The sequence below is a fragment of the Pinus tabuliformis genome, chromosome 1_2 (genome assembly GCF_031772625.1).
Source record: "Pinus tabuliformis cultivar Carrire ecotype Pingquan chromosome 1_2, CPIR1, whole genome shotgun sequence".
NCBI lineage: Eukaryota > Viridiplantae > Streptophyta > Pinopsida > Pinales > Pinaceae > Pinus > Pinus tabuliformis.
In genome coordinates this window covers 805,413,939-805,439,218 of record NC_142298.1, presented here as the reverse complement: position 1 = coordinate 805,439,218, position 25,280 = coordinate 805,413,939, and the positions used below count along the sequence as shown (strand labels likewise).

Genomic DNA, 25,280 nt, shown 5'->3' with positions numbered 1-25,280 from the left:
GCGGATGTCGGTAAAGATGGATACGGATGGAGCGACAGAGGGAGCTATAGTGCAGGACAGTGCGAGGCTAGTAGGCTGCAACAGTGTGAGAGGCATGAAAGTGTTGCACCAGTGCAGGATGGCACAAAGAGGTGTGCAACGGTGTGAGATGCACAAAGTTGTTGCAACAATGCAAAGGTCAGAGAGGGAGCACTTGTCAGTGATAGAGGGAGCTTCAGCATCAGGAATGTTTTTAGCCTGACAAAGATGTCAAAGTTGGGAGATTAGTTACTTACTTCTCAGTAACTGAGTTGCAGTGCAACAGTTAGTAGTGGTAGTATTATGGGCAACACGATGTAGTATGATGAGAGGGAGTTACAGTATGAATGCAATAGTGGTAGTGGCAGGGTCGTGGGTAGCAGTACAAGATGCAGCAATACAGAAGATGTTGGGTAGAAGGCCTAGTATCAGCACAGGGACCGATGTCAGATGATTAGAGTGATGCTCAATGAGTATTACTAGAGCACAATCCTTGCAAAGAGGGAGTGTTGATTTGGGGTAGCATCGGATGTGCTCTAGCCATGAAAATTGGTGGAGAGGCTAAAGCCCATGAGATCTCCAATACCCCCAGAAAAGGTTTGGGTAGATTCTAAACAGTTTGGGAGGTATTAAAATAATTAATATTTTTAATGGAGTCCCTAAGTCTAACTTAGGGAAAATAAAATATTAATGTGAATTAATATAAAATTGTGTTAGAATGGTCCAAAAGTCATGGGTCAAGCTAGATCTAATCTTAGCCGTTGATTAGGGACTTAATCTCGGCTGTTGATTTGTCAACGAGAAAAGTATAAGAGATCAAGATTTCAACTTTCTGGGGTTGGGTTTGCCGAGAAAGTTGAGAGAGTGATCTCGAGTTGCAGTTGAGGGGCAGTGAATACAAAAGCAGAGAGGCAGAGATAGTGCGGGAGGATCAACGCAACAGCCGGGAAAGCTGACGTAGAGGGCAAAAGCCAGAACTGCCGGAAACTGTCAGAACAACTGAAAAAGCTGATGCAGAGGGAAGAAGGCGGAACTACTGGGAACAGTCGGAACTGCCGGAACAGCCGGGAAAGCTGACACAGAGGGTAGAAGCTGGAACTGCCGGGAACTGCCAAATTTGCCAGGAAAGCTGACGCAGAGGGCAAAAGAGGCCGACGCAGTCCCTAGAGGCCGGCGCTGGGGTTTTTTGTGGGGCAGATTGGAGCTGAGGAGCTGTCGGAGTGTTTATCCGGGTTTTCAGCCCGAGCATTTGTTTCCGAAGGAGAGGTACTACTGCCGAGATTATTCTCTGTTGGGTGAGCCGGTTTTGGCACCCAGATTGTATTCAGAAACTGCATAATAATAAAACCCTCAGATCACTGCACCGGTTTTCCGGCATTGGGTTTTTCTGGGGATATTGGTCCAAAAACAACGGTGTCACTTGTGTGCTTGTTTTGTTTTCCTTCAGTTGATGATCTGTAATGTGTTGAGCATGTACTTGTATTTATTTCCAGTATCTACATGGTAAATAACTTGTTAATTAACAAAACAAGTAGGTAGGAGTAAATCAGAAAGTACATCAAGGGTTTCTAACGGGTTAGACTTAGAAATTCCAACAGGTTACGAGCCATCCATAGCCATAATTGGGTACTTGCATGCAAGGTATTTGGAACAATAACACATAAGACATTCTATCATAGTCATAGTAACCTTTGTACATTTGGTATTTGAGTCGAAACCGTGATTGAGGATATGTAGATGATGGAGTGGGCCAAGGGGCAACACCTCTAAAATACCCTCCAAGTAAAATTGGCAAAAGTTTTGAGACCAAACTCCTTGACCTTTAATTTTTGCAGTAAAAGATTATTTGGTTTCTGATCTCTGGAAATAATATCTTTTTGTTTACATGAATAACTCCTCGTGTTTTGTGGAACGATTTTGTCCTTTTTTTCAAACTTTGATCTCAACCAGATCGATTCCCACATTTTGTACGCTCTTCACTAGGTTGATTTGACAAGACTACAAAGGTATTTTTTAACTGAAAAATTGTTTAGAGATAAAATTTTTACTTTTAGATAAATTGCTTTCTTTAGTTCGAAATGTCAAGTCAATGCATATAAGCTATTACTGTAGAGCCCATATTTCCGGAAGGAGAGGTTCTTGATGATTTAAGCTGGCCACTGCTTTGAGTTGTTCTTCAATATTGCTAGCCGTGAGATTGCTGCTTTTTGGGACCTATTATAGAAAAATCTCACAATTCTTGAGATAAAGTCTGAAACCCCAAGTGCGAAACCCACTACACCTCAAAGGGGACAATTGTCACCTCACTAATCCTCTTCTTGCTTGTAGCGAACACTCCTCTGAATCAAAGGGGGTTCTCCCTGGTATAGGATTGCTAGAGCTTGGCAGTTCCAATATTTGGGCTCAAAAGTTCATATGGGTCAATATCTAAAGGCTAATATCAACCAACATATTGTCAAATAGGTCTCGAACACACGAAATCAAGGAATATACTGCACGATCTTGGAGAGGAAACTCTAACAAAATAGTTTTAAAGCAATGTTCCATAGAGTTTCTGGGAAACAAGGGGATGTCGATGTCATAAAAATTAAAAAATTAATATATAAAAATAAAAATAAAATCCCAACAATATGTCAATAACTAAATGGTAAATCTTGGGCCTGGAGTATGCCCTAAAACTGCTTCTGCTTGGCTAAGAGCTCGTCTTCCTCGGACGTAAGGAAATAGGTTAACGGCCCAAGACCCAGAGGCATCTGGCAGGAGTGATAGTCTGCTCCCTTACGGACCACCAGCGGGTTATTTCAGGTGGCGTGGTTTTCCTTGATAACAGTGATGTGTCAACTAACATTCGCGGATAGCAGCCAGAGATGGCTGTCCTCACTGTTGGTTTGACAAACTGAGTTTGATAGGTTTTTCCACCTTTTGAAAAAAAAAAAAAAAAAAAAAACTAAATAGTAAATCTTAATAATTATGAAATGTACATCTAAATTGAAATTCATCATTTCATATTAGACTATTATGAATTATCATTTTTGCAATGTACATCTAAAAGTAAATTGAATCCATCATTTGACATTATGCAATGTTCCATCTAAATTCATCATTTGGCATTATGCAAGGTACATCTAAATTAAATTCATCATTTGACAATTGAAATTATGCAATGCACATCTAAAAGTAAATTCATCATATGACAATGACATTATGTTGAAGTTTAAAATAGCCATAGAATACTAAACTAAAAGTAAACATAGAAAGCAGTGAAATAGTAAATTTCTCAAAAAGTACTAAATAATAAATACTAAAAAGAGTCAAGGACTCAGTCATCAATATCTAGAGTCAAAAGTTCAAAACTGGAACAATGAAAAGCGTCTGGGCGTCCCCCCTGCATCCCCCCACTCCCCTACAAGAGAAATGCGTTCCCTCACTAGAGAAATGTCCCCCCCAACATTTCCCCATGTTTCCTCAAGAGTTCCCTTGTCTCGAGAGCGTGGGGGAGCAAGGGGCCATGCTCCCACCTAGGGGTACAAGTCCTCATGGAACACAATTTTAATGATTATAAAGAAAGGATGATGGGGGATAGAAGATCAATGCTTAGTTTGTCAATATATATATATATATATATATATATATATATATATATATATATATATATTTGGGGGCATATCAGGTCACGAGTCATACACTTCTAGGGTTTTCTTGGAGTGATAACTAGATACAAACAAGCTAGGTCAAATAAATTATTTTACCCTATGGTTTGAGATCTAGGGTCTCAAATTTTCTAGATGATTACGAGAAAGAAAAAGCTATATCTATTCCTCAAATACATTAGAAGGAGGGCTTAGCTCACCAAGGGACAATGAAGCAAATACCAAATAAACTATCTTAGCACATGATCATTTATCGCATGGAACATAATACCAAGATAAATCAAATAAACTAACTTACATCACCATGCATCATCCAATATTCACCATAAGCATCCATGAAAGGAGATCATATTGGCTCACAATTCCAAAGATGAAAAGTAACTCAACTCATCCATCTATAGCTAAATTATAAGAGAGAAATATTGTAGAAATTTTAGACCTCCTAAGGGATTTACCCCTTAAATCCAATCTTGAGAAAATGAGGGGAAGTGCACCTCTATTTATTGATGAGGTGCTCAACTTCCTTTACATTAAAATAATATTTTTCTAGCCTAAAAGCCCTTTTCAATGTTAATTAATCTAAAATAATAAAAAATGGGGCTTTTCAATGCCACATATACAAATTATAAGGGGCATAAGTGCACAAAAGTGATCCATCTCCATAAATGAGGGACAAAAAGGGGGCCGCGGGGGGTAGGTGCAGCCTCCAGCCCCTAAAGGCCCTTCAATCATGTACATTCTTCAAGTAGCCTTCAAATTTGTCATCAACCATCCTCTGGTCCCCTTCATATGTGGGTTAAGGGCTCCAAGTGCCATTTTTCAAGTTAGTAAATGGACCTCCAATGTGACAAGTCTTCTCTAGAATTTTGCAATTAATCTTTGAAATGGGCAAGCGGACTTTAGAATTAACATTTCAAGCTCTTCCAAGGTTAAATGTGGGGCTCCAAGTGGACCATCCAGGTTCATAAGTCTCTCAAAGGGCTTGTCTCATTTTCCAAGTGTGCAATAATTAAATGAAGAAACCTTCAAATGTGCAATGTCTCCTTGTTTTAGGGGAAATTGGACTTCTAAGTGTTGAAGAATCAAGGGCAATTAGGGGTAGTGTGATTCTTTTTGACTTGATAACAATTTGTGGAGTCTTTTTACTTTTTATTGTTAGCTTAATCTTCTTCTAGTTCTTATTAATGCATATTTGTGTACTTCATCAAACTGCTACCTTTCTTCTCTTGAGAGGAAAACCCTTCGGTAAGTTTCTCTTATTGAAGGTTCTTATTGATGAATGCCAAACCCTAGACCCTTGACAAGAATATCCTCCAAGCACAAGTCAAGTCCTTCCTCCTTTCTGCACTTTGGTTTCCCGACACTTTGTCCTCCTCCTTCCAGCACTTCATTCCCCGACACTTCATCTTCCTTCTTCCGGCACTTCATTCTTCTTTCAACTGTTGGTAGACCTTGTTGCACTAGCTCTAGAAGAGACACTTATTCTTGGTCTATGATGAGACTCCTTCCTTGTGATGATCCCTTCCTTCCTCTTGACCAAATGAGCTTCTTCCTTGAGGTATAGGTACAGACTTGGTATGACTGTCCTGCAGCCCTAATTTCTTGCACATGTGGGAGGTTTTACTTGATGTTGTAGGCCCTTTTCTCCTTCGCTTTTGTACCCTTCTTCTTCGCTTGAGTAGGAGGCCTTGTAGGCCTAGTTTTAACCCTAAACAATGAGAGATGGTTGACTGTAAGTTGCTGCTGTCATAACTGCAGAGACAGCCCTCCTTTTCTCGCACATGTGGCTGTAACTAGCTTTAGAACAGTCCTCTTAGGCTCGGTTATGTACCCTTCTTCTTCGCTGCACTTGGAGACCCATTCTTCATCCTTCTTTCACCCTATTCCTGGCTTCCTTTACTTCGCTGATTTCAGAGGTAAATTAGCTTGATGTTGAAGGAGTGGACAGCTGTTATATATAGAGTTCTGTCCCTCTTTTAGGCCGACTTGAAGTTTGTAGGCCGACTTTCTGTCTTTGCTTCGGATAGCTTCTTTTGATGATGCCACATGGTTGGAGGAGACTTGACTTTGCTTGGAGGTGACTTCTTTGACTCTAATACATAAGTGCTTAAGGTCTTCAACATAATTCTTTTGACTCTTTGACTCACCTATGGCACTTTGTGCTAGACCTATTTCAATGAGCAAGAAACTCATTGACATATATTATAAAAATAATATTTCTTTTCTTGAATAAATAAAAATATCAAAAGTACATTTATGAAGACCGAACCTAGTTACATTTCCTTCAACACTAAGTGCCACATTGGCCTTCAAAGGTCCTCCACATATATAAATATGGGTTCCAATAGTGTGACACCTCCACCAATATGGGCTGTAATCCATACTAGAATGTGTACTGGAGAAAAAGAGCAGGGCATTCAATTGAAAAAGAGGATTTAAATTGAAAATTTAATTTCACAAGCTAACCTAGATGAATTATCTGCATCATATGTATTTGAGAATTACAATGAAGTTTACTTCTGGTTGAGCTTGTAAAAGAAATCATTTCAGATGTTTCTTACAGGAAAATCAATAATACCATTAAGAAAACAAGATTATAATGCTATTCCATGTTAGCCTGAAAAAGGTGTTGGGATTCAAATTTTTGGAGTTTTCCAAATAAAATCTCCTTTAAATTAAATTTTATTTAACGAGCATTTGAACTCTAAAATTGACTACGTTGTGTTCCACTGGTGATTATCATTCATTTATTTGCTTTTTCAATGTTTGGATACTCGTATATTCTGTCATATGTTTCTGTTCAAGCTGAGGTACCAACCATTTATCTTATTTGCTTTTATATGATGGGAAACACTATAATGCCAGTCCAGAAACTTGTAACTGCATATTCTAACTGTTGGTCATTTGCATGCAGGTCCAATCACAGAACTATCCTAACATTTTGGTCACTGCAGGTCTCAATGGTAAGGAAAATTTATCAGTCTTGGTGCATTCTTAAATCTACCGATGTCATAATGTTAATAGTAATCACTGGTTGTGCAGACCCACGTGTCTTATACTCAGAGCCTGCCAAATATGTTGCTAAGTTAAGGGAAAAGAAGACTGACAATAATTTGTTGCTATTCAAATGTGATTTGGGGGCTGGGCATTTTTCAAAATCTGGACGGTAAGAAATCATTTAATTTTATTTTATTGTCAGAATCGAGATTCTAAATACTACCTTTTCAGCTGTTAGCCTCATGGATTGTTCAATTAATATTGGCTTTGCTTCTGTACAAACAATAGTGATTTTAGCTTTTAGATCTTTGCTCTTGTACAACCAATCTGTTTGATAATTTAGACCTTTGGTAGTTCCTGTTGCTGCAAAATCTAGCAGGCCTGGTGCAAAGTCTCACTAGGTGGGGCCAGACCTTATGGCAACAAAAGAAAGGGTTGCCACTGTCACCTTAGCAACCTTTCTCCTGCTCTTTATTGCATTTAAACCACAAGGGGGGCTTTCTTAAATCAGCTAGAAAGATGGTCTAGTGCTATGGCTCAAGGTGATAAATGAAAGGTTTATTGTTGGATAGTGAAAGGTGATCGTGAAAGGTGGGGTCGACATCCTTGTCACCTGATGCGTCTATCTTCTTCTAGTTGGTGATCATGGGTGTAGACATGGGTCTACAATCTTGCATTCTGAACATCTTCAGAATATCTGTAGTGTATGTTCCCTGCCCAAGGAAGATCTCCCCATCCTTCTGCCACACTTCCAATCCTAGGAAATAGTGCATCAACCCCAAATCGTTCATATCAAATTCTGCTACCAAGTTCCTCTTGTAGTCATATATGAGCCTTGATGATCCTGTCAAGAAGAGATCATTCACATACAATACTAGGTTGGGATCTGCATCACTCTTGATGAATCCCATCTGCTGCAAGTAGTTATCAATGTGACCATACCATGCCCTAGGAACTTGCTTGAGCCCATATAGAACTTTCTTGAATCTGCACACATGAGTGTGCCTCGCATGAGTCTCAAAGCCCTTTGGCACATCCATCTGGTGAATCTTCCATCCCATCTAAACTGGTAAGGATATAACTAACCGAATAGAGGTGTATCTGGCAATTTGGGCAAAGGTCTCCTCATAATCTATCGTGTGTTTCTGTGCATACCCCTTTTCCACGAATCTAGTCTTATACTTCTCCACGTTGCCATCTCCAACATACTTGATCTTGTAGGTCCATCGAGAACCTACCATTGACCTGTCTTCAGGTCTCGACACCACCTCCCAAACATCATTCATCATGATAAAGCTGTATTTTTATACCATGGCATCTACCCACACTTGATATTGTGTGGCTTCCTAAACGTTGGAAGGTTATGCAACTTGAGCTACCAATGCTTGATATCTGTCAGGTTGCTTGCGCTCTTTTTTGTTCACCCTAGGAGCTCCAAGAAACTCCTCTGCATCTCTCAATGTCTTACAGACCTCTCTGTTGGTTCGACCACTAGTAGTGGGAGGTTCTACCAACTCCTCCTCATCCTGCCCCTGCTGCTTTGTTTCTTGAGATCTCACTGGATTCCCTGCTTCTAAGGAAATGCTAGTACTGGTTACTGTACTGGATCCCTGTGACTATCCCACTGGTGGTCCCACTGGATGCCCTTGTTGCTGGACCAATGGAGCTTCAGCTAGCTGATTCTGATCACCTATAGACATCTCACGAGATCTCTTGAAAGCTCAATCTTCCATGAACTTTACATCCAATCTCACTACAATCTTCCTATGGCTAAGAATGTAGATCGTGTATGACTTGGATGTCTCACTATACCCAACAAGAAACCCCTTCTTTGCAATCTAATCCAATCTAGTGCGCTTCTCATCTGGCACGTGGAAATAAGCAATGCTACCAAAGATTTTGAAGTGACTAACTTCTTGCCTCTTCCCTGTGAAGACCCCTTTTAGCGTTTTCTTCCCCAATGCTCTATGAGGAGTTCTTTTTTGAATATACAATGTCATGTTACATGCCTCTGCCTATCAAAACCTAGGTAAATCTGAGTCGTATAACATTGCTTTTGCAACCCCAACTATTGTTCTATATTTCCGTTCCGCTACCCCATTCTGTTGTGGATTTTACGGAGTTGTCCATTCTCTCCTGATGTCTTCCTTCACACAAAAGTCTATGAAGTCTTTATCAATATATTCTCCCCCATTATTTCAGCGAAGCACCTTGATCTTCTTCCTTGTCGCATTCTCCATGAGGACCTTAAAATCTCTGAAACGATTGAAGACCTTATCTTTGGTCTTCAAGAAGTAGATCCGAGTTTTCTTGGAATTGTCATCGATAAAGGTGACAAAGTATTCGGCACCACTAAGAGCTCTAGTGGATATCGGGCCACAAATATCTAAATGTATAAATCCTAACACGCCATTTCCTCTGCTGTCACTTCTTGGGAATGTTGCCTTAGCATACTTCCCAAGTATGCATCCTCTGCACACATCATCGTGTTCTGTGCCAAGTTCTAGAACCCCTGTTACCGTGTCCCTGAGCAGCTTGAGTGCTCCATGGTATAGATGTCCCATTCTCCTATGCCACAACTCATTTAGTTCCTTCCCACTGCTACTGTCACTTCCTATTAATGCCATTGGAGAATCGAGCTACAACCTATACAATCTGTTGCTTCGAACTCCAACCTGTCTTACCCTCTTCCAGCTCGAGTGTTTGACAAACACTTTCTTCCCTACAAAATGAATATCATATCCCTTATCTTGTAACTGGGATACTGAAATCAGGTTCATACCCAATCCTAGCACATGTAATACATCTGTAGTGTTGGTGCTTGCTCCTGACTCCCTCTGAAAATTGATGGTACCTCTCCCTACTGGAGTACACTTCGTTCTGTTTCCCATCATAATCTAGAAGTCCATCTGCTCTTCCTTGTAGCTAGAGAAATATTCTCTAACCCCTATCATATGAGTTGATGCTCCACTATCTATATACCAAACACCCTGTGAAGTTGATCCTGACAAGCAAGAAAATCCGTCCTCCAACCTAGAAGACAAATCTGAAGCCTCCTGAATGTCAATCCTATCCATGGTCATAGAAAAAAACAATTTGTGTGCTATTCCACTTTTGTCTGATGCTGATTCTTTTGTTGCAAGACCTTTTGCGTCCAACCAGAAGTCTGCTCAACGAAACTCTGAGCTACTGTTGCTCCCTTTGACTGCTAGAATGACTGAATCTGGCAAGTCGATTTTTTCTGCCAACCTGCACTGAAAAATTGAACTCCTGCCCAACAATTTGATCTGCCTGTCTGAGCACTACGTAGCCTCTGAGAATTTCGGCCTGCTGCTCCCTTTGAACAATGAAATTCTCTCCAATTTTGAGCTTTCCGATTGATCACTTACACTCTGATACCATGTGAAAAATTCATCTATTGCATTAACTGAAAATTATTCTCCTAACTATAAATTTAATTATGTAGTTTATTTGCTATGACAAACAATGAATAAAATCACAACTGCAATTTTCACCATAAAAATACTGTGGAAAATAAAATATTGGAAGCCGAGAAATTCTAGCACACACATAAGAATTGTGACACCATTATTTTTGGACAATCGTCCCCGGAAAAAGCCAATGTGGGAAAACCGATGTTGCAGTTGAGGGTCTTATTAATTATGTAGCAACAAAAATTCTAAGTATAATACAATGACGCCAAATTGGCGTTTCTATCTGAGAAAAATACTAATAAAAATATTTGAGGGAATTTACCCTACTCCTCAAGCAATCTTGCAACAGATTGAGCCTCAAAACTGGCTCTAGAACCCTCTGCGTCATCCTTCTGCACTGCTTCTGCACAAGCCCTACACGTATTGTCCAGAAACTGCCTCTGATGTAACTTCTAGCCTGTTGCTACCATTGGAAGTGATTCTTTCGACCTCCTGGAAATTTTCCTGGCCTTTGGAAGCTGAATCGACCCTCCTTCCAACTGAATCAAATTTCCTATCTTAAGGCAATGCGGAGTCCTATCGCTTCCTTCTGAGCAATATTTTAGGCCTTCTCTTCTGGCTCTTCCGGAACTAGAGACTCCTCCAGAAATCTACTACTCTGCCCCCTACCACTTGAACCTCGACCTCTTACTCGATTTCTCTTGCTGAATCTCATGCACTGGAAAAACGAACTGTCTAGGTCACCGAGTATTTGCACTAGTGTATTCTCCATTTATCCATCGACTTCTTCTTATAATCCTCTGTTGGAGCACCAATGGCCAAGATTAGAACTTAATCAAGGGCCTAGATTAATTCTTTGTCGATTCGTGTGAGTTTCTAGAGAATTCTTACCTGGACTTCATTAATTCTGATTAATTAACCATTTTTCCTAAGTTTAGACTTAGGAAATATTAAAAAATAGGTTAATAATCTAACTAAGCCATTTCTAGGTGGTATTTCTAGAAACAATTTCCGGGTTATGAAGATCTCATGTATTCTAGCCTCTCTACCAAGTTTTGTGATTAGAACACATTCGATGCTATATAAACTAACACGGAACTTGTATAGCTTCCATGTATTGATGAGCAGAAAATGATTATACAACTATCTAATGAATGGTTGAGGGTTTGTGCTCCCATTAGGGTTTGATGAGAACTACTAGGGCTTATCAGTTAATTGTATGTTGAGCATTGTTTTGTTGATCATTATGGCAGGTGTGCTATATGGTTGAGCATGATGATGCAGTGCCATAATATGAACCAAGGATTCAAAGCTAACATACTTTTGTTTCAAGAGTTGTTTAACAGTGTTCTTGCAGGGTTTGGTATTCATTGGGGCTGCTAGATGTTTACAGTGATATACATGTGCTATAGAGGGCATGTAATGTGATTGTTGGTGCATTATCGTCATGTCAAATATATTGTTGATTGTATAGGCCCTCCAATCCTAGTACTAGATGGCAAAGTGTCAATGTCATGTATTTTGTGTTGGTGGTATGATGACAAAAAGTGATGGATGTATTGAGTTTGTGTGGTCAGAGCTTGAGTTATATACTACTGTTGAGTGTTGAATGAGAGATGTTTTTATATAATTTTGGAACAATGTATATAACAATGGACAATATAGTGATAGAGTATAAGCATTGCAGAGTTTTCAAATATATGCTAGTTATTCTTGCTCGGGTTTGACAAAGACATATATAATATATGTCCTGAGCAGGGTTGTTGAGACAAGGTTTGTCTTTGGCATAATCATTGATGCAGGAGTATGATACTGAGCTACGCTAGAGTTTGATCTTTTGAAGTGAGAAAGCTAGTATTGTTGATGATCTTGTGCTAGTGTTATTGATTTACAAAGTCCGCAGATTGTTTTATTTTGATTTTGAGCACAAGTGGATCTAGTTTGAAAACTATGAAACATGGTCCGCTTACAAAATATGGTGGCAGGGTGGTGCAAGGCAGGAGAGTGGATTCTCTTTCAGGTTGGAGCCTGAGGACACTTCAGGGTGGCAAGGTGGTACTAGAGTAGGTTGGATCCTATGCAAGCTGTTGGAGCATCCTTTTAGTCAGAGTTGATAAAACTAGGGTGTTGGAGTGTCCTTCCTGTCAGAGTTGGTAAATCATGGAGTTGGAGCTTCCTTCGGGTTGGAGCCTGTAAATTAGGGCATTGGAGCGTCATTCCATTTGGAGATGGTAAACTAGGGCGTTGGATCGTGCTTTCTATTGGAGTTGATAAACCAAGTGGTTGAAGCCTCCTTTAGTTGATGTTGAGAATCCTGGAAGTTGGAGCTTCCTATTGATTTATTTTTTAAAGACCTATATTAAGAATTATTCGGTGGTTTTTCTTCCGAAAGGGTTTCCACCTAAAAGTTTTGTGTCTACTGTCTTTGATATTGTACATTGGTGAATGATGTTGTTGATTTTTGTTTTGATCAGATGTTAATGTTGATTAATGCTCCGAAGATTAAAAATCAACTAATTGAAGTTAAATACTGATTTACCCCCCTCTCAATATTTCCAACAAATTGATTTACTTGGAGGGTGATCGAGTTTTTTCTTGTGATAAAAGGGAAGTTTCTCCCTTGTATTTCTCAGAAGAAAATCCTTTACTGAAGAAAATAATGAAAACACAAAACATTGCAAGTTTTCCCCGGAGTTGGGGTTTCCTGGGTATATCTTGTGTTCTATAGTTGATGTGTTTGTCTTCTGATTTATTTTCTGTTGTGCATGATACATTAGAAAACTCAATGTATTTGCAATCTGTTTCTAGTGCAACAATTGTTTGTATTTTTGGTTTTCACACTGAGAAAGTCATAAATCATTTGTTGGGATTTAAGGAAATGTAACATTCAACCCTCTTAAGGCCAAGTGACCATCTAGGGCTTAGTGCGAATTGACTAGGAGAGATTTTTGGTCTTGGAGAGTCTAAACATCGAGGATTATAGTGGTTGCCTCAAAATCATTCTCCTTGATGAGCATTCATTCCAATTTGATCCAGAATCTCTCTTTCCCTAGTTGTCTATCCTAGGGTAAAACCCTAGTTTGATTTTAGCTTCAACTTGAGGGTTTTGCGTGCCATAACCTTATTAAAATACATATGGGAAACCCTTTCTTGGCATCAACCTTGGGTCACCCCAGCTCTCAACCTATCAATTAAACCCCAAGTCTAGTCATGCCTCAATTTGGCCTCCACTTAGAAAGCGAATTGCCCCTTCTTAATCATTGGAGCCTTATACCTAAATTGTGTCTTTCCCTTAGAAGCCTTTAAGTCACCTCATACCTTTAAAGCCTAGAATACCTATTAGGTGACCCTTATACCGAGACTTCCCCTATTGGTGACAGTCTATAAAGAGCAAGGGGTAGTAGTTGTGGTGATAGTGGGTTACTATCTCACTGTTGTCACTTGTTCTAGTGATAACCTTGTAGGCTACCCCTCTCCAAGGCTTGCTAGATTTTGTGGCACCAGGCCACCACCAAGTATATATTGACCTACGAAGATTGAAAAGTACTCCCTAACTCTTTTCATATGAAATGACAACCCATTATCTATATACCAAACACCCTATGAGGTTGAGCTAGATATGCAAGCAATAAGTGTGAATTCCTATTCCATCCTGCTAGAGAGCATGTCTGCACTTGCTGAAGCTATTGTCTGCTTCTTTCCCTTCTTCACACTCTTTCTCTGCAGACAATTGTTGACATAGTGGCCAAACTCATGACAGTCATAGCATTTGACCTTGGAAAGGTCCTTCTTCTCACCTTTTGGAGTTGGACCTCTGTGACACCCCTTCTTCACTTTCCCTTTTCTTGCTAGGGCCACGTTTCTTTGTTGCTCTTCATTTTTCTAAGTCCTATTGTTGCTATCACTCATAAGACTTAGTGTAAGCTCCTCCTGAGTGAAATCACTCCATAATCTATCCCATCTCGGTAAGGTGTCTCATCCATAATTAACTTGAATGAAGACATTCCACTACTTTGTAAACCCATTCAAGGCTATACACACTAGCTCGTCATGATCTGGGTTATCTCCCACTACAGCTAACTCGTCCTTTACTAGTCTAAAGCCTGGTGAGGCAGCAAACAATGTCTTCCCCCTTGTTCATCTTGGTATTTCTCAGCTTTTCTCTGAGAATCAACTTCCTATTTATGGTAGCATCCTGGAACAACTTCGAAATAACGTCCCACATTTGCTTCGTTGTATCTAACTCAACAATATGCAGAACTATATGGTTCTTGAATCCATCAAGGATTACCCTCCTCGCTTTGGCATCTTCCTTCTTTTTGTGTCGAGAGGCACTGTACAACCCAATATGGGCCTTGGGGTAGATGTCAAGCATAAAAATTTAACATTTAACCAATTTAATCTAGTGTCAATGTCGACCCAGTATAGGAGTAGATGTGTAGTAGTGAATGTTTAACATTTAACATAAACATTTATCTGTAAGCTTGATTAAAACATAATAAAAAGTAAAGTAATATAGAACCGAGTGTGGTGGAGATGTTGTAGTTTAAAAATTTAAATGTTGGCTCAATTAAAATAAAATGTTAAAAGTAATAAAAATAATAAAATTCAATTTGTTATATTGTAATTTTGTTTTGCAAGGCACCTTAGTCCCTCCAATGGGAAAAATTCCATAAATAATTATAATTTACATTGATCTTGCTAAATTAATAATGATTAATAGACAAATTAGCATATGGTTTTTCTTTGGAAGTAAATTATAATTTGAGATGTGAAGTGGATAAGTAAATTGCTTGCTCAAGAATAATAACTTGTGTAAATTTTGGTGGGTAGTAACCACTCGTAAGTTTACATACAATTTTACTCCTACGTAAGTGTTGAAGAAAACATAAGTAATGCTGGGAAGTAACTCCTGTAATTATATTTTTTACATCTTGTTCCTATCCATTTTCTACGCAAAAACTTGCTTAAACTATGATGAGAAGTAATTGATGATAGATATGTAATTTACTTGAGTATAAGTTATTTTCAAGTATTTTATTTTTTGATGGTTTTCTTGCAAAGCTTAAGAATAAAAAATCACTACACAAATATCCAATAATGATTCTATAACCATATTTAAATTTAATTAATAAGCACATAAAAACTTATTACTTATATTAAACTTTCAATATAATGAGTTTCTTAACCATGAATATCCACCCCCACCTTACCGTGGATATTATTAACTTGTAAATAAGTTTTGTTACAATACCATGGCTTACCAATAATACATGTCAGAAAATCCATAACTCGTTTCATAATAAAAAAATTAAAATGTAAAATATTTTAGACATTACATATAGCATTGATTGCATAGAGTGAAAATTCTCCATTATATGGGTGGAGAGAGAAAGAGAGAGGGAGTAGGGAGAGAGGGGAGCAGAGAAGGAGAGAGGAAGGGAGATAGTGACAGACTTGGAGGGTGGAGAGAGAAAGGGAGAAAGAGGAATGAAAAGAGAGAGGAGAGGAGGGAGAGGAGAGGGGGAAGGAAGAAGAAATACATAAAGAGATAAAGGTAGAGAGAGAGAGGAATTGACAAGGGAGAGATTGTTGATTTTTGGTAGCATCAGATGTGCTCTGGCCTTGAAATTTGGAGGAGAGGCTAAGGCACATGAGATCTCCAAGACCCAGAAATCGTTTTGAGAAATTACATCTAGATAAGGAGTTATTAAAATAATTAATATTTTTAATGATTCGTAAATCTAAACTTGGGAAAATAAAAATATTAATGGGTGTTAATAAAGATAAGGATGAGAAGCTTCTAAGAGACGAGGATCAAATCTGTTTTAATCTTAGCCATTGATTAGGGACTTAATCTCGGTCAGTGATTCATCAATAGGAAAAGTATAAGAGAAGACATGAGGCTCATTTGGAGATACACTGACAGATGCTCAGTATCTCAAGGAAATTCGATTCTCAAGGAAGAGATCAATTTCAGAGGGAGTTGCAAGGTGGAGGAAGAGGAGGGCTTTAGCAACACGCAATGATCGAGAAGAAGGTGATGCAGGGTCAGTGGAAGACAACGCAGAAAGAGAGATGCAGTCCAAAGGAGAGACGCAGGGCCTACGTAGGCTAACGCAAAGGGATGCAAAGCCACTCAGAACCATGCTGGGTCAATCAGAGTGACGCAAGGGTGACGCATAAGTGGGAGTAGGGTCTCCAAAGTGTCATATGGTCTTAGAGGGAAAGTCTTAGGTGTTTCCTTTTAGTTTCGCCTTAAAATCATTCCTTGTAAAAGCAATTGCTGCTGAAGATTAATAAAGCCCTCATCTGCTACACCGGTTTTCCCGCATTGGGTTTTTTCGGGGACAATTGTCCAAAAATAACTGTGTCGATGTGATTGGTTCTTGTGCATGTTTTCTTTTTCTCTGGGTAATTGTGTGATAACTGCATTAGAATTTATTTTAATATTTGTTGAAGGAATTTCATAAATAACTTATTGAGAATAATAAGTAGGTGAAATAAATTAGTTGCTGCAGTAATAGAATTTCAGTTTAGAAATTTTCACATGGTATCAGAGTAGAGATTCGACAACAGGAAAGGAAAATCGATTATGGGTCAAGAGCATGATGCAGAGGCATCCACTCAAAGGGACTCGCAACGAATATTCGATGTTAGCTTTCGGATTGGAAGAAGTCGCTTGCCTTGCAAGCTCTGCCTCCTCAGAGGTTTGGTATATAGACAGTGGAGCTTCTTGGCATATGACAGGAATACAAGAATGTTTTTCAGATTATCAAGAAGAAAGAATGAATTTTCAAATCACCATGGGGAATAAGGCAAAGTGTACTCCAGTATGAAGAGGTACCATAGCTTTTCAAACCGAAGCAGGAGAGCGACTTCGGGCAACCAATGCGCTGCATGTGCCGGGATTGGGGATGAACTTGCTTTCCCTATCTCAACTTCGAAACAAGGGATATGACGTTTTCTTCATTAAGGAGAGTATATGTCAAACACCCAAGTTGGAAAAAGAAGGCTCAAATTGGAATTAGAAGCAACAGGTTGTACAAGTTTCAGTTAGAATCACCAATGGCACTAATAGGTAGTAATGGAGACAAAGACTTGAATGAGCTATGGCATAGGAGGATGAGACACTTACACCATCGGGCTCTGAGAATTCTCAGGAAAACAGTATTGGGAGTTCCAGAACTAAGTACTGAACGGGATGACGTATGTAGAGGGTGCGCTTTGGGAAAATATGCCAAAGTTGCATTTTCCAGAAGTAACAATAGGGCGAAGAGTGTGCTAGGATTGATACACTCTATCTGCGGACTGATGTCCACAAAAGCTCTTAGTGGTGCTGAATACTTCGTCACCTTCATCAATGATCATTCCAAAAAGACTTGGATCTACTTTCTGAAAACCAAGGATGAAGTTTTCAGTCGTTTCAAAGATTTTAAGGCTCTAGTGGAGAATCTGGCAGGAAAGAACATAAAAGTGTTGTGCTCAGACAATGGTGGAGAGTATGTTGACAAGGACTTCACCAATTTTTGCTCTAAGGAAGGCATCAAAAGAGAGTGGACAATTCCCTACAATCTGGAGGAGAATGGAGTAGCAGAAAGGAAAAACAGGACTATCGTGGAAGCAGCTAGGGCAATGTTGTATGACGTTGACAACTAATCCTTGTGATTGGGTGAATTTATGTAAATAAATAAATTAGAAATATGAACAGTCATCGGGAGATGAACTGAACAGTCTCTCCCTCGTGTATAAACAAACACCTACCTGATGGAATAATATAGTCGAATCATTTTTGCCTTATGGAGTTACTGCCTGGTCTGACATGGTATCAGAGCCAGCTCCCAAAATAGTTGTAACTCCCTTCTGCCTACTGCTCCCTGTCCTCTGTCCCTGTGGAGTCTGTCTACTGGGCTCTCTGTCCACTGTCTACTGTGCTCTCTGTCCTCTCTGTCTACTGTGCAGTCTACCCACTGTTCTCTAAATTCAGAAGTCGTTGAGTATAGCAGCGTTTGTGATGAACGTTGGGGCGGTGAGCGTGGAACTGTTTGAATAATGCTGTGACTGTTTCTTTTTTCCATGTAAAATACGTCTAAGGGTTTATGGTGACGGGAGTGTGTTTGTATGGCACGAGGTGCTGCTTTATTCATTGCCTGTATCTCAATCAATAAGAACGACCTCCCTCCACGCTGGTAGAACAGCGCTCCAGGCGGCATAGTTTCTGCAATTATACATTGTATATTTTATAGAGCTGTTGCAAACTATCAGAACGAGTTGTTGTATATTTTACATACGCTGTTCGATTATGAGGGTCTGTAACCCTTGCGTTAGAACTCCATTTAACACTGTACCGAGAGCTTTTAAGGACTGATTTTCATGCCTGTTGATAGTATACGCTCTCGCTCCGCCTGTAGTGCCTTTCATTGTCTTGCGCTGCTGCTTTCACCGAAAATCCAGTCACTATTCTTGGTTTTTCCATTTTATAGTGTGTTTGTGCATTGCAGTGGCCGTTTCTTTGATCCAGAGGTGAAGTTAGTTTTTTAATATCTGTGTACAAATGGCGGCAGCGGCGATGGTGGAGTCATCGTGGGAGGAGAATGTCTACATGGGGAAGCTAGCCTAAGCTTTTGACTTGCGGACAACTGCTGCTACTTGTGGAATCCGTCCACATTCAGAAGTGGGATATACGCTGCTCCCTTCAAGACTTGCCAGACGCTGAGTTTGAACACTTATTCAATTATCACATGACGCCTTACCAAGCATCAAGCATCATTGATGACTGAGAGACAGAAAAGGAAAGAAATGTATTTTTCCAAAGAGAAAGTATGCAGTCAAGGTATAAAGCATAGGATTTGAGCATAGAGATTTATATTTCCGTCCAAGTGTTTGGCAAATTCTGATTTGCATCAGATTTCTGATTCGCTTTTGAGCAGTTGATACTATTTCCCTTTGCAACCATATTGTAAAAAAAAATAAAAAATAAAAATATGGTGATATTCTATATGCATAGAATATGGTTTTGATTTTTGAAGGAAGAATAAGGATGTATCATTTTTGAAGCACATTTCCCCAGCAGAAATATATTTTCTATTAGTAGAAATATTTTTTTTACAGAATGCATTCAATCATATCCATGGTGGGAATAGTTCTCACTGGCAAGGAGAACTATCTTGAATGGTCTCGGATGATAAAACACACCCTCATTTTCAATGATATGTGGAAAGGAGTGTGTGTCGGAGACGGAGACGGAGACAATGAACCAGTATAGCCTACCTCAGACAAAGAGCTCGTCGTTTGGGAAAATAAGAACAGCAAAGCTTATGCATTAATCGCAGCATCTGTAAATGAAGAGGTGAGTCGCCATATTTCGTCATATTCAACTGCCTTTGAAGCCTTACAGAAGCTGAAAGAACTCTATGACTCACATTTTGCACTCGAAGTTGTTCAACTCATGATTAAACTCTTCGCTTTTGAACTGCAAAATAATGATCCTCTTGCTCTTGCATCTGAAGTAAAGTCTATAATGCATGATATCAAATCCACTAAAGTTGAATTGGATATTCCTCTTATTGCTTTTCTCAAGGCACTTTATCCTACTTACTCTAATTATCTTGAGTCATTGCAAGCAAATGGAAATCTCAAAGATATAACCTTTGATTCTCTTGTGAAAAAGTTTGCTGAAAGAGAGAAAGCTTTTGGAAAGAAGACAGCCCTTGAATCTTCTAAAGAGGCTGTGTGCCTTGCTCATAAAGAAAAGCATCCTGCTCAAGATTCTACAAGAGGAAGAGGTGGTCGAAGAGGAAGAGGAAGATATTTCAGAGGCAAGGGGGGCAGACATTCTCAAGGAGAAAAAGCAGATTTTCACTGCATTTGCTGCAAGAGAAATGGATCACATGATGCCTCTACATGCAAGCTACCATGGGACAAAATTGAGCAGAAAAGAAATCAACAAAAAGGTAAAACTGATGATACAGACAAAGGTAAAGCACCTGAATCCGCTCACTATGTTGTGGCACAATGTAACATTGGAGTAAATGAAGATTTGTTTAATGCTTCACTTGCTTCATGGAAAAATGATTGGTTGCTTGATTCAGGAGCAACCTGCCACATGATTCATAGAAAAGATTTTTTTGAAAATTTCATTGACAATGTTGATGGAGCAGTATACTTTGCAGATCAATCAAAAATCAAGCCATCAGGGCTTGGCACAATCAGGCTTAAACTACCTGGTCTTCTAGACTTTCTTTTTGCATCATGTTCTATATCTCCCACAGCTCAAGAGAAACTTGCTATCCCTTGTCCACATCCACCAGCAAGGTCACTCTATTCATATGTTTGATGGCAAGCTTGAGGTAAGAAAAGCATCTGACCACTCACTTGTCATGAGGGGAATAGAAGAAGAAGGGCTTATCAAGCTGCAAGGAACCTCTGCTCATGCACAACATTTCTCATACAATTCTCATCATGAAGAAGATACACTTCCATCAAGTTTCTTATGGCATGCTAGATTTGGACATTTGAACTATGATAGTCTTCGCTTGTTGAAGAAAAATGGTGTTGCTGGTTTGCCTACAATTCCTAGGAAACTTAAGCAATGTGATGCTTGCATTCTAGGAAAGCATAGCAAACAGTGTTTTCATGATTCACATTCAAGAGCACATAGAAAACTTGAACTCATTCATTCAGATTTTGTGGTCCAATGCCTGTTCCTTCTGCAAATGGAAATAAATATATCATGACATTTATTGATGACTACACCAGAATGTGTTGGGTTTATTTATTGAAGAACAAATCTGATGCTTTCAAACATTCAAGAATTTTCATAAATGGATTGAAAATGATGCACAATCTCATATTGGGTCTATTTGCATTGATAATGGAAAAGAATACACATCAAATGAATTTGAAAACTATCTTCACCAACATGGGATCAAACATCAAACAACCGTGCCTTATAATCCCCAACAGAATGGTGTAGCTAAAAGAATGAATAGGACAATCTTAAATATGGTACGATCCATGCTCTTCTTCAAAAATGTAAAGATAATGTTTTGGGTTGATGCTGTTCTATGTGCTGCATATATAAAAGAATAGATGTCCATCTAATACTATAAGAAACAAGACTCCATATGAAATGTGGTATGGACATGTTCCTTCGGTAAAGCATCTCAGGGTCTTTGGTTCCACCTGTTATGCCTTGATACCAAAGGTACATAGAAACAAACTTGGTGCTAGAAGTCGTAAGTGTATTTTCCTGGGGTACTCAAACACCTCCAAAGCATACCGCCTCTATGATGAAGTAAATAAGAAGTTTGTTGTATCTAGAGATGTAATTTTTCTTGAATCATCTAAAACTGACAATGTTGTTGAGCGGCAACTTGATCGCTTGGATAGATTCGCAAAAGCAAAATCATTTCAAGAATTTGATAATCAGATTCCACATCTTGAAGGGGGCATTCCTATACTAGATCAACATGTGGAATCTTCTTCTGAAGAACACTCTCCCCCGCAAGAAAATCCAACAATGGATGATGCTTTAAGTGATGTAATTGATAGAATTGGGAGACTCAATCTTGATTTAGTCCCAACTCAATCAACGGAGCAGCCTGGACCATCTCAGAAAGGTCCCCCAAAGTGGCTGACAAAGACACTTGAAAGTGTTCATCCTGATGAGGTTGGAAAGACAGGAACTCGAAATTCAAACAGGCAAAATGGAGGTGATGTAGACAACTCTAATTCACCTGTTGATATGGATGTTTCTTATGATTGTGAATTGAACTTGTCTACAGATTTTGAACCAACTTCCTTCAAAGAAGTTGCTTCTCATGATGAATGGAAAGAAGCAATGCAAAAGGAGTATGATGCCCTCATAAAGAATGGCACTTGGAAGCTAGTTGATCCTCCATTAGGAACCAAACCAATTGGCTGCATGTGGGTCTACAAGGACAAGTATAAAGCTGATGGCTCACTTGGCAAGCACAAAGCTAGGCTTGTGGCAAAAGGTTTTGCACAGAAGGAAGGGGTCGATTATGAGGAGACTTTTTCCCCCACAGCAAAATGGGCTACCATCCGGACACTTTTTGCACTAGCAGCTCAGAACGGTTGGAAAGTCCATCAAATGGATGTAAAAACTGCTTTCTTGAATGGAGATTTAAAAGAGAATTTTTTTATGTCCCATCTTGAAGGATTTGCTATAAAAGGACATGAACATAAAGTATGCAAACTTGTGAAGTCCTTGTATGGCCTCAAACAAGCACCGCGAGCCTGGTATGAAAAACTAACCAAGCATCTTCTGAAACTCAATTTCAAACATTTTGATCTTGATGATGCAACTTTATTTGTCAAGAAAGTTGGCAAAACAGTTGTATATCTGGTGGTAAATGTAGATGATCTTTTGATGACAGGGAACAATGAAAGCTACATTGCATCCATAAAGGAATTGGGGAAAAGTTTTGAAATCACTGATTTGGGCTATGTTCATTACTATCTTGGCATTGAAGTAACCCAACATCCAAAGTCCATATTTCTTTCTCAAAAGAAATACATTGGAGATCTGTTGAACAGGTTTGGCATGACAGAGTGCAATCCTCTTACTACTCCAATGGAACAAAACTTAAAGCTCACATCTATTGAAGGAAAATAATTTGAGGATGCAACAAAGTATAGACAACTTATAGGAAGTCTCAACTACCTAACTACTACTAGACCAGACATTTCGTTTGTTGTTGGAATCCTCTCCAAGTTTATGCAAAAGCCTTGTTAGGGACATTGGTTTGCTACAAAAAGAGTTTTAAGGTATTTGAAGGGAACTCAAGACTTTGGAATCAAGTACACACAGGTGGATGACTTCAGCTTGATTGGATACTCTGATTCAGACTTTGATGGAGACAAAGAAACTGGAGTATCAACTTCAGGATATGCTATCAGTCTTGGATCAGGAGCTGTCTCCTGGAGATCACGCAAATAATCAGTTCCGGTAGATTCCACAACAGAAGCAGAATACGTGGCAGCAGCTGTAGCAACAAAAGAAATTGTGTGGCTCAAGAAAATTCTTGAAGATTTGCGGGTAAAACAAGTACAATCAACTCCACTCATGATTGACAATACCTCTGCAATAAAGTTGGCCAAGAACCCAAAATTCCATGATCGAACGAAGCACATCAATACTAAATATCATCTAATTCGACATCATGTTGAGGCCAAAACAATCCATCTCCGTCATTATTCCACAAATGAGCAAATTGTAGACATCTTCACCAAAGCGCTTGGAAGAGAAAAGCTTGAACGATTCAGAATGATGCTTGGACTCACCAACATCCCTTCAAATTAAGGGGGGGAATGTTGACACCTAATCCTTGTGATTGGGTGAATTTATGTAAATAAATAAATTAGAAATATGAACAGTCATCGGGCAATGAACTGAACAGTCTCCCCCTCATGTATATAACAAACACCTACCTGATCGAATAATATGGTCGAATCATTTTTGCCTTATGGAGTTACTGCCTGGTCTGACATATGATCAGGATATGCCTAAACTCCTGTGGGCAAAAGCATGCAACACGACAATTTATGTCCAAAACATGACTCCTCACAAGGCATTGGGCAAAATCATTTCAGAGAAGGTCTTCATTGGGAAGACACCTAAAGTCAGTCATTTCAGGATATTTGGGAGTTTAGCATATTGTCGTATACCCGAAGAGAAGAGAAAGAAATTAGATCAAATTGCTGAGAAAGGAAATCTTATGGGATATAGCGAGAATGCTAAGGAATATAGAATCTATCTTCCATGGAGTAGGAAGGTAGTAGTTCGGTGGGATGTAAATTTCATGGAGGATAGAGCTTTTAGAAAATCCCGAGAAGTGCCTTCCGAGGAGCAGTGGAAAGACGAGCCGTTGGTCAGACCACTTGAACCAGCGAAAACTGGTACCAGAAATCGTATCGAAGACAAGGCTTCAGAACATGAGGAATCTCAGGAAGAAGAGGAGTTGATAGATGTAACTACTACTAGTGGAAGAACGAGCTGGGAACTCTGACAGATTCTACAGGATGCAGAAGACTTCATTGGTACACCCAGGAATAGTAAAAGGGAACGAAGACAACTAGACAGATACCAGGCCTTTGTAGCTCAAGTTGGGGAACCTTCTAGTTTTTCAGGAGGTCGTTCAGCATCAAGTATGGGTAGATGCTATGGTGGAGGAATACAACTCTATAATGGTCAATGATGTCTAGGAAGTGGTACCTAGGCCTCGGGACATATCAATGGTAGGTTCAAGATGGATCTACAAGGTCAAATATGCCACAAATGATAGTGTGGAGAAATACAAAGCCAGGTTCACCCCAGTAGCCAGGTATACTTCTATTAGGATCGTGATATCTCTTGCATCTGAAGAAACCTTCGCCCCAGTAGCCAAGTATACTTCTATTAAGACCGTGATATCTCTTGCAACACAGATGGGGTGGGAGGTTCATCAGATGGATGTCAAGACGATATTCTTGAACGGGATAATAAAAGAGGAAGTATACATTGAACAACCAGAAGGTTTTGAGACACATGAGAAGAAATCTCATGTATGCAGATTAAAGAAAGCCTTGTATGGGCTGAAACAGGCACCTAGGTACAGTCGAATTGATTGCTACTTGCAAAAGATGGGGTTCGTCAAGAGTGACTTAGACCCTAATCTCTACTATTTGGTTGTAAAGAATGAGCCTCTAATCCTACTGTTATATGTGGATGATCTCTTCCTAACAGGATCATCTAGGCTCATCAAACGTTGCAAGAAGAACCTAGCCACAAAATTCGACATGAAGGGTTTGGGACAGATGCATTATTTTATGGGGTTGGAAGTTTGGCAGTAGAAGGGTGAGATCTTCCTGGGACAAGGGAGATATCCTACAAAAATCCTGAAGAGATTCAAGATGCAAGACTGTAGGCCTATGGGTACTCCAATGATCACCAACTAGAAGAAAATTGATGCATCAGAAGATAAAGATGTTGATCCCACCTTATATAGGGAGCTCATAGGATCCCTAATGTATCTAGTCAATACCAGGCCAGACATTTGTTACGCTGTCAACACCCTCAGTCAATTCATGGTGGAACCTAAGAGGGCACGTTGGGTAGCAGCCAAACATGTTCTTAGGTATATATACAAGGCACAGTCGAGCATGGACTATTGTACAC

General features: G+C 39.4%; 1 protein-coding gene across 2 annotated transcripts in view; it reads left to right on the top strand.

The window, feature by feature from the left end:
- The window catches only part of LOC149208346 (uncharacterized), a 386,202-nt gene that overhangs the window by 348,150 nt on the left and 12,772 nt on the right, over positions 1–25,280 (top strand). Inside the window, exons 10-11 of one of the 2 annotated variants that reach the window (XR_016252738.1) lie at positions 6,583–6,631; positions 6,711–6,801. Coding sequence is in view for 1 of the 2 variants with exons in the window: in XM_089396020.1 (XP_089252146.1) it covers positions 6,583–6,631; positions 6,711–6,834 (173 nt within the window). In the remaining variant the exon portion in view is untranslated. Of the gene's footprint in view, positions 1–6,582; positions 6,632–6,710; positions 6,835–25,280 lie in introns of those variants that run through there. The other variant, XM_089396020.1, reaches the window with a different exon arrangement.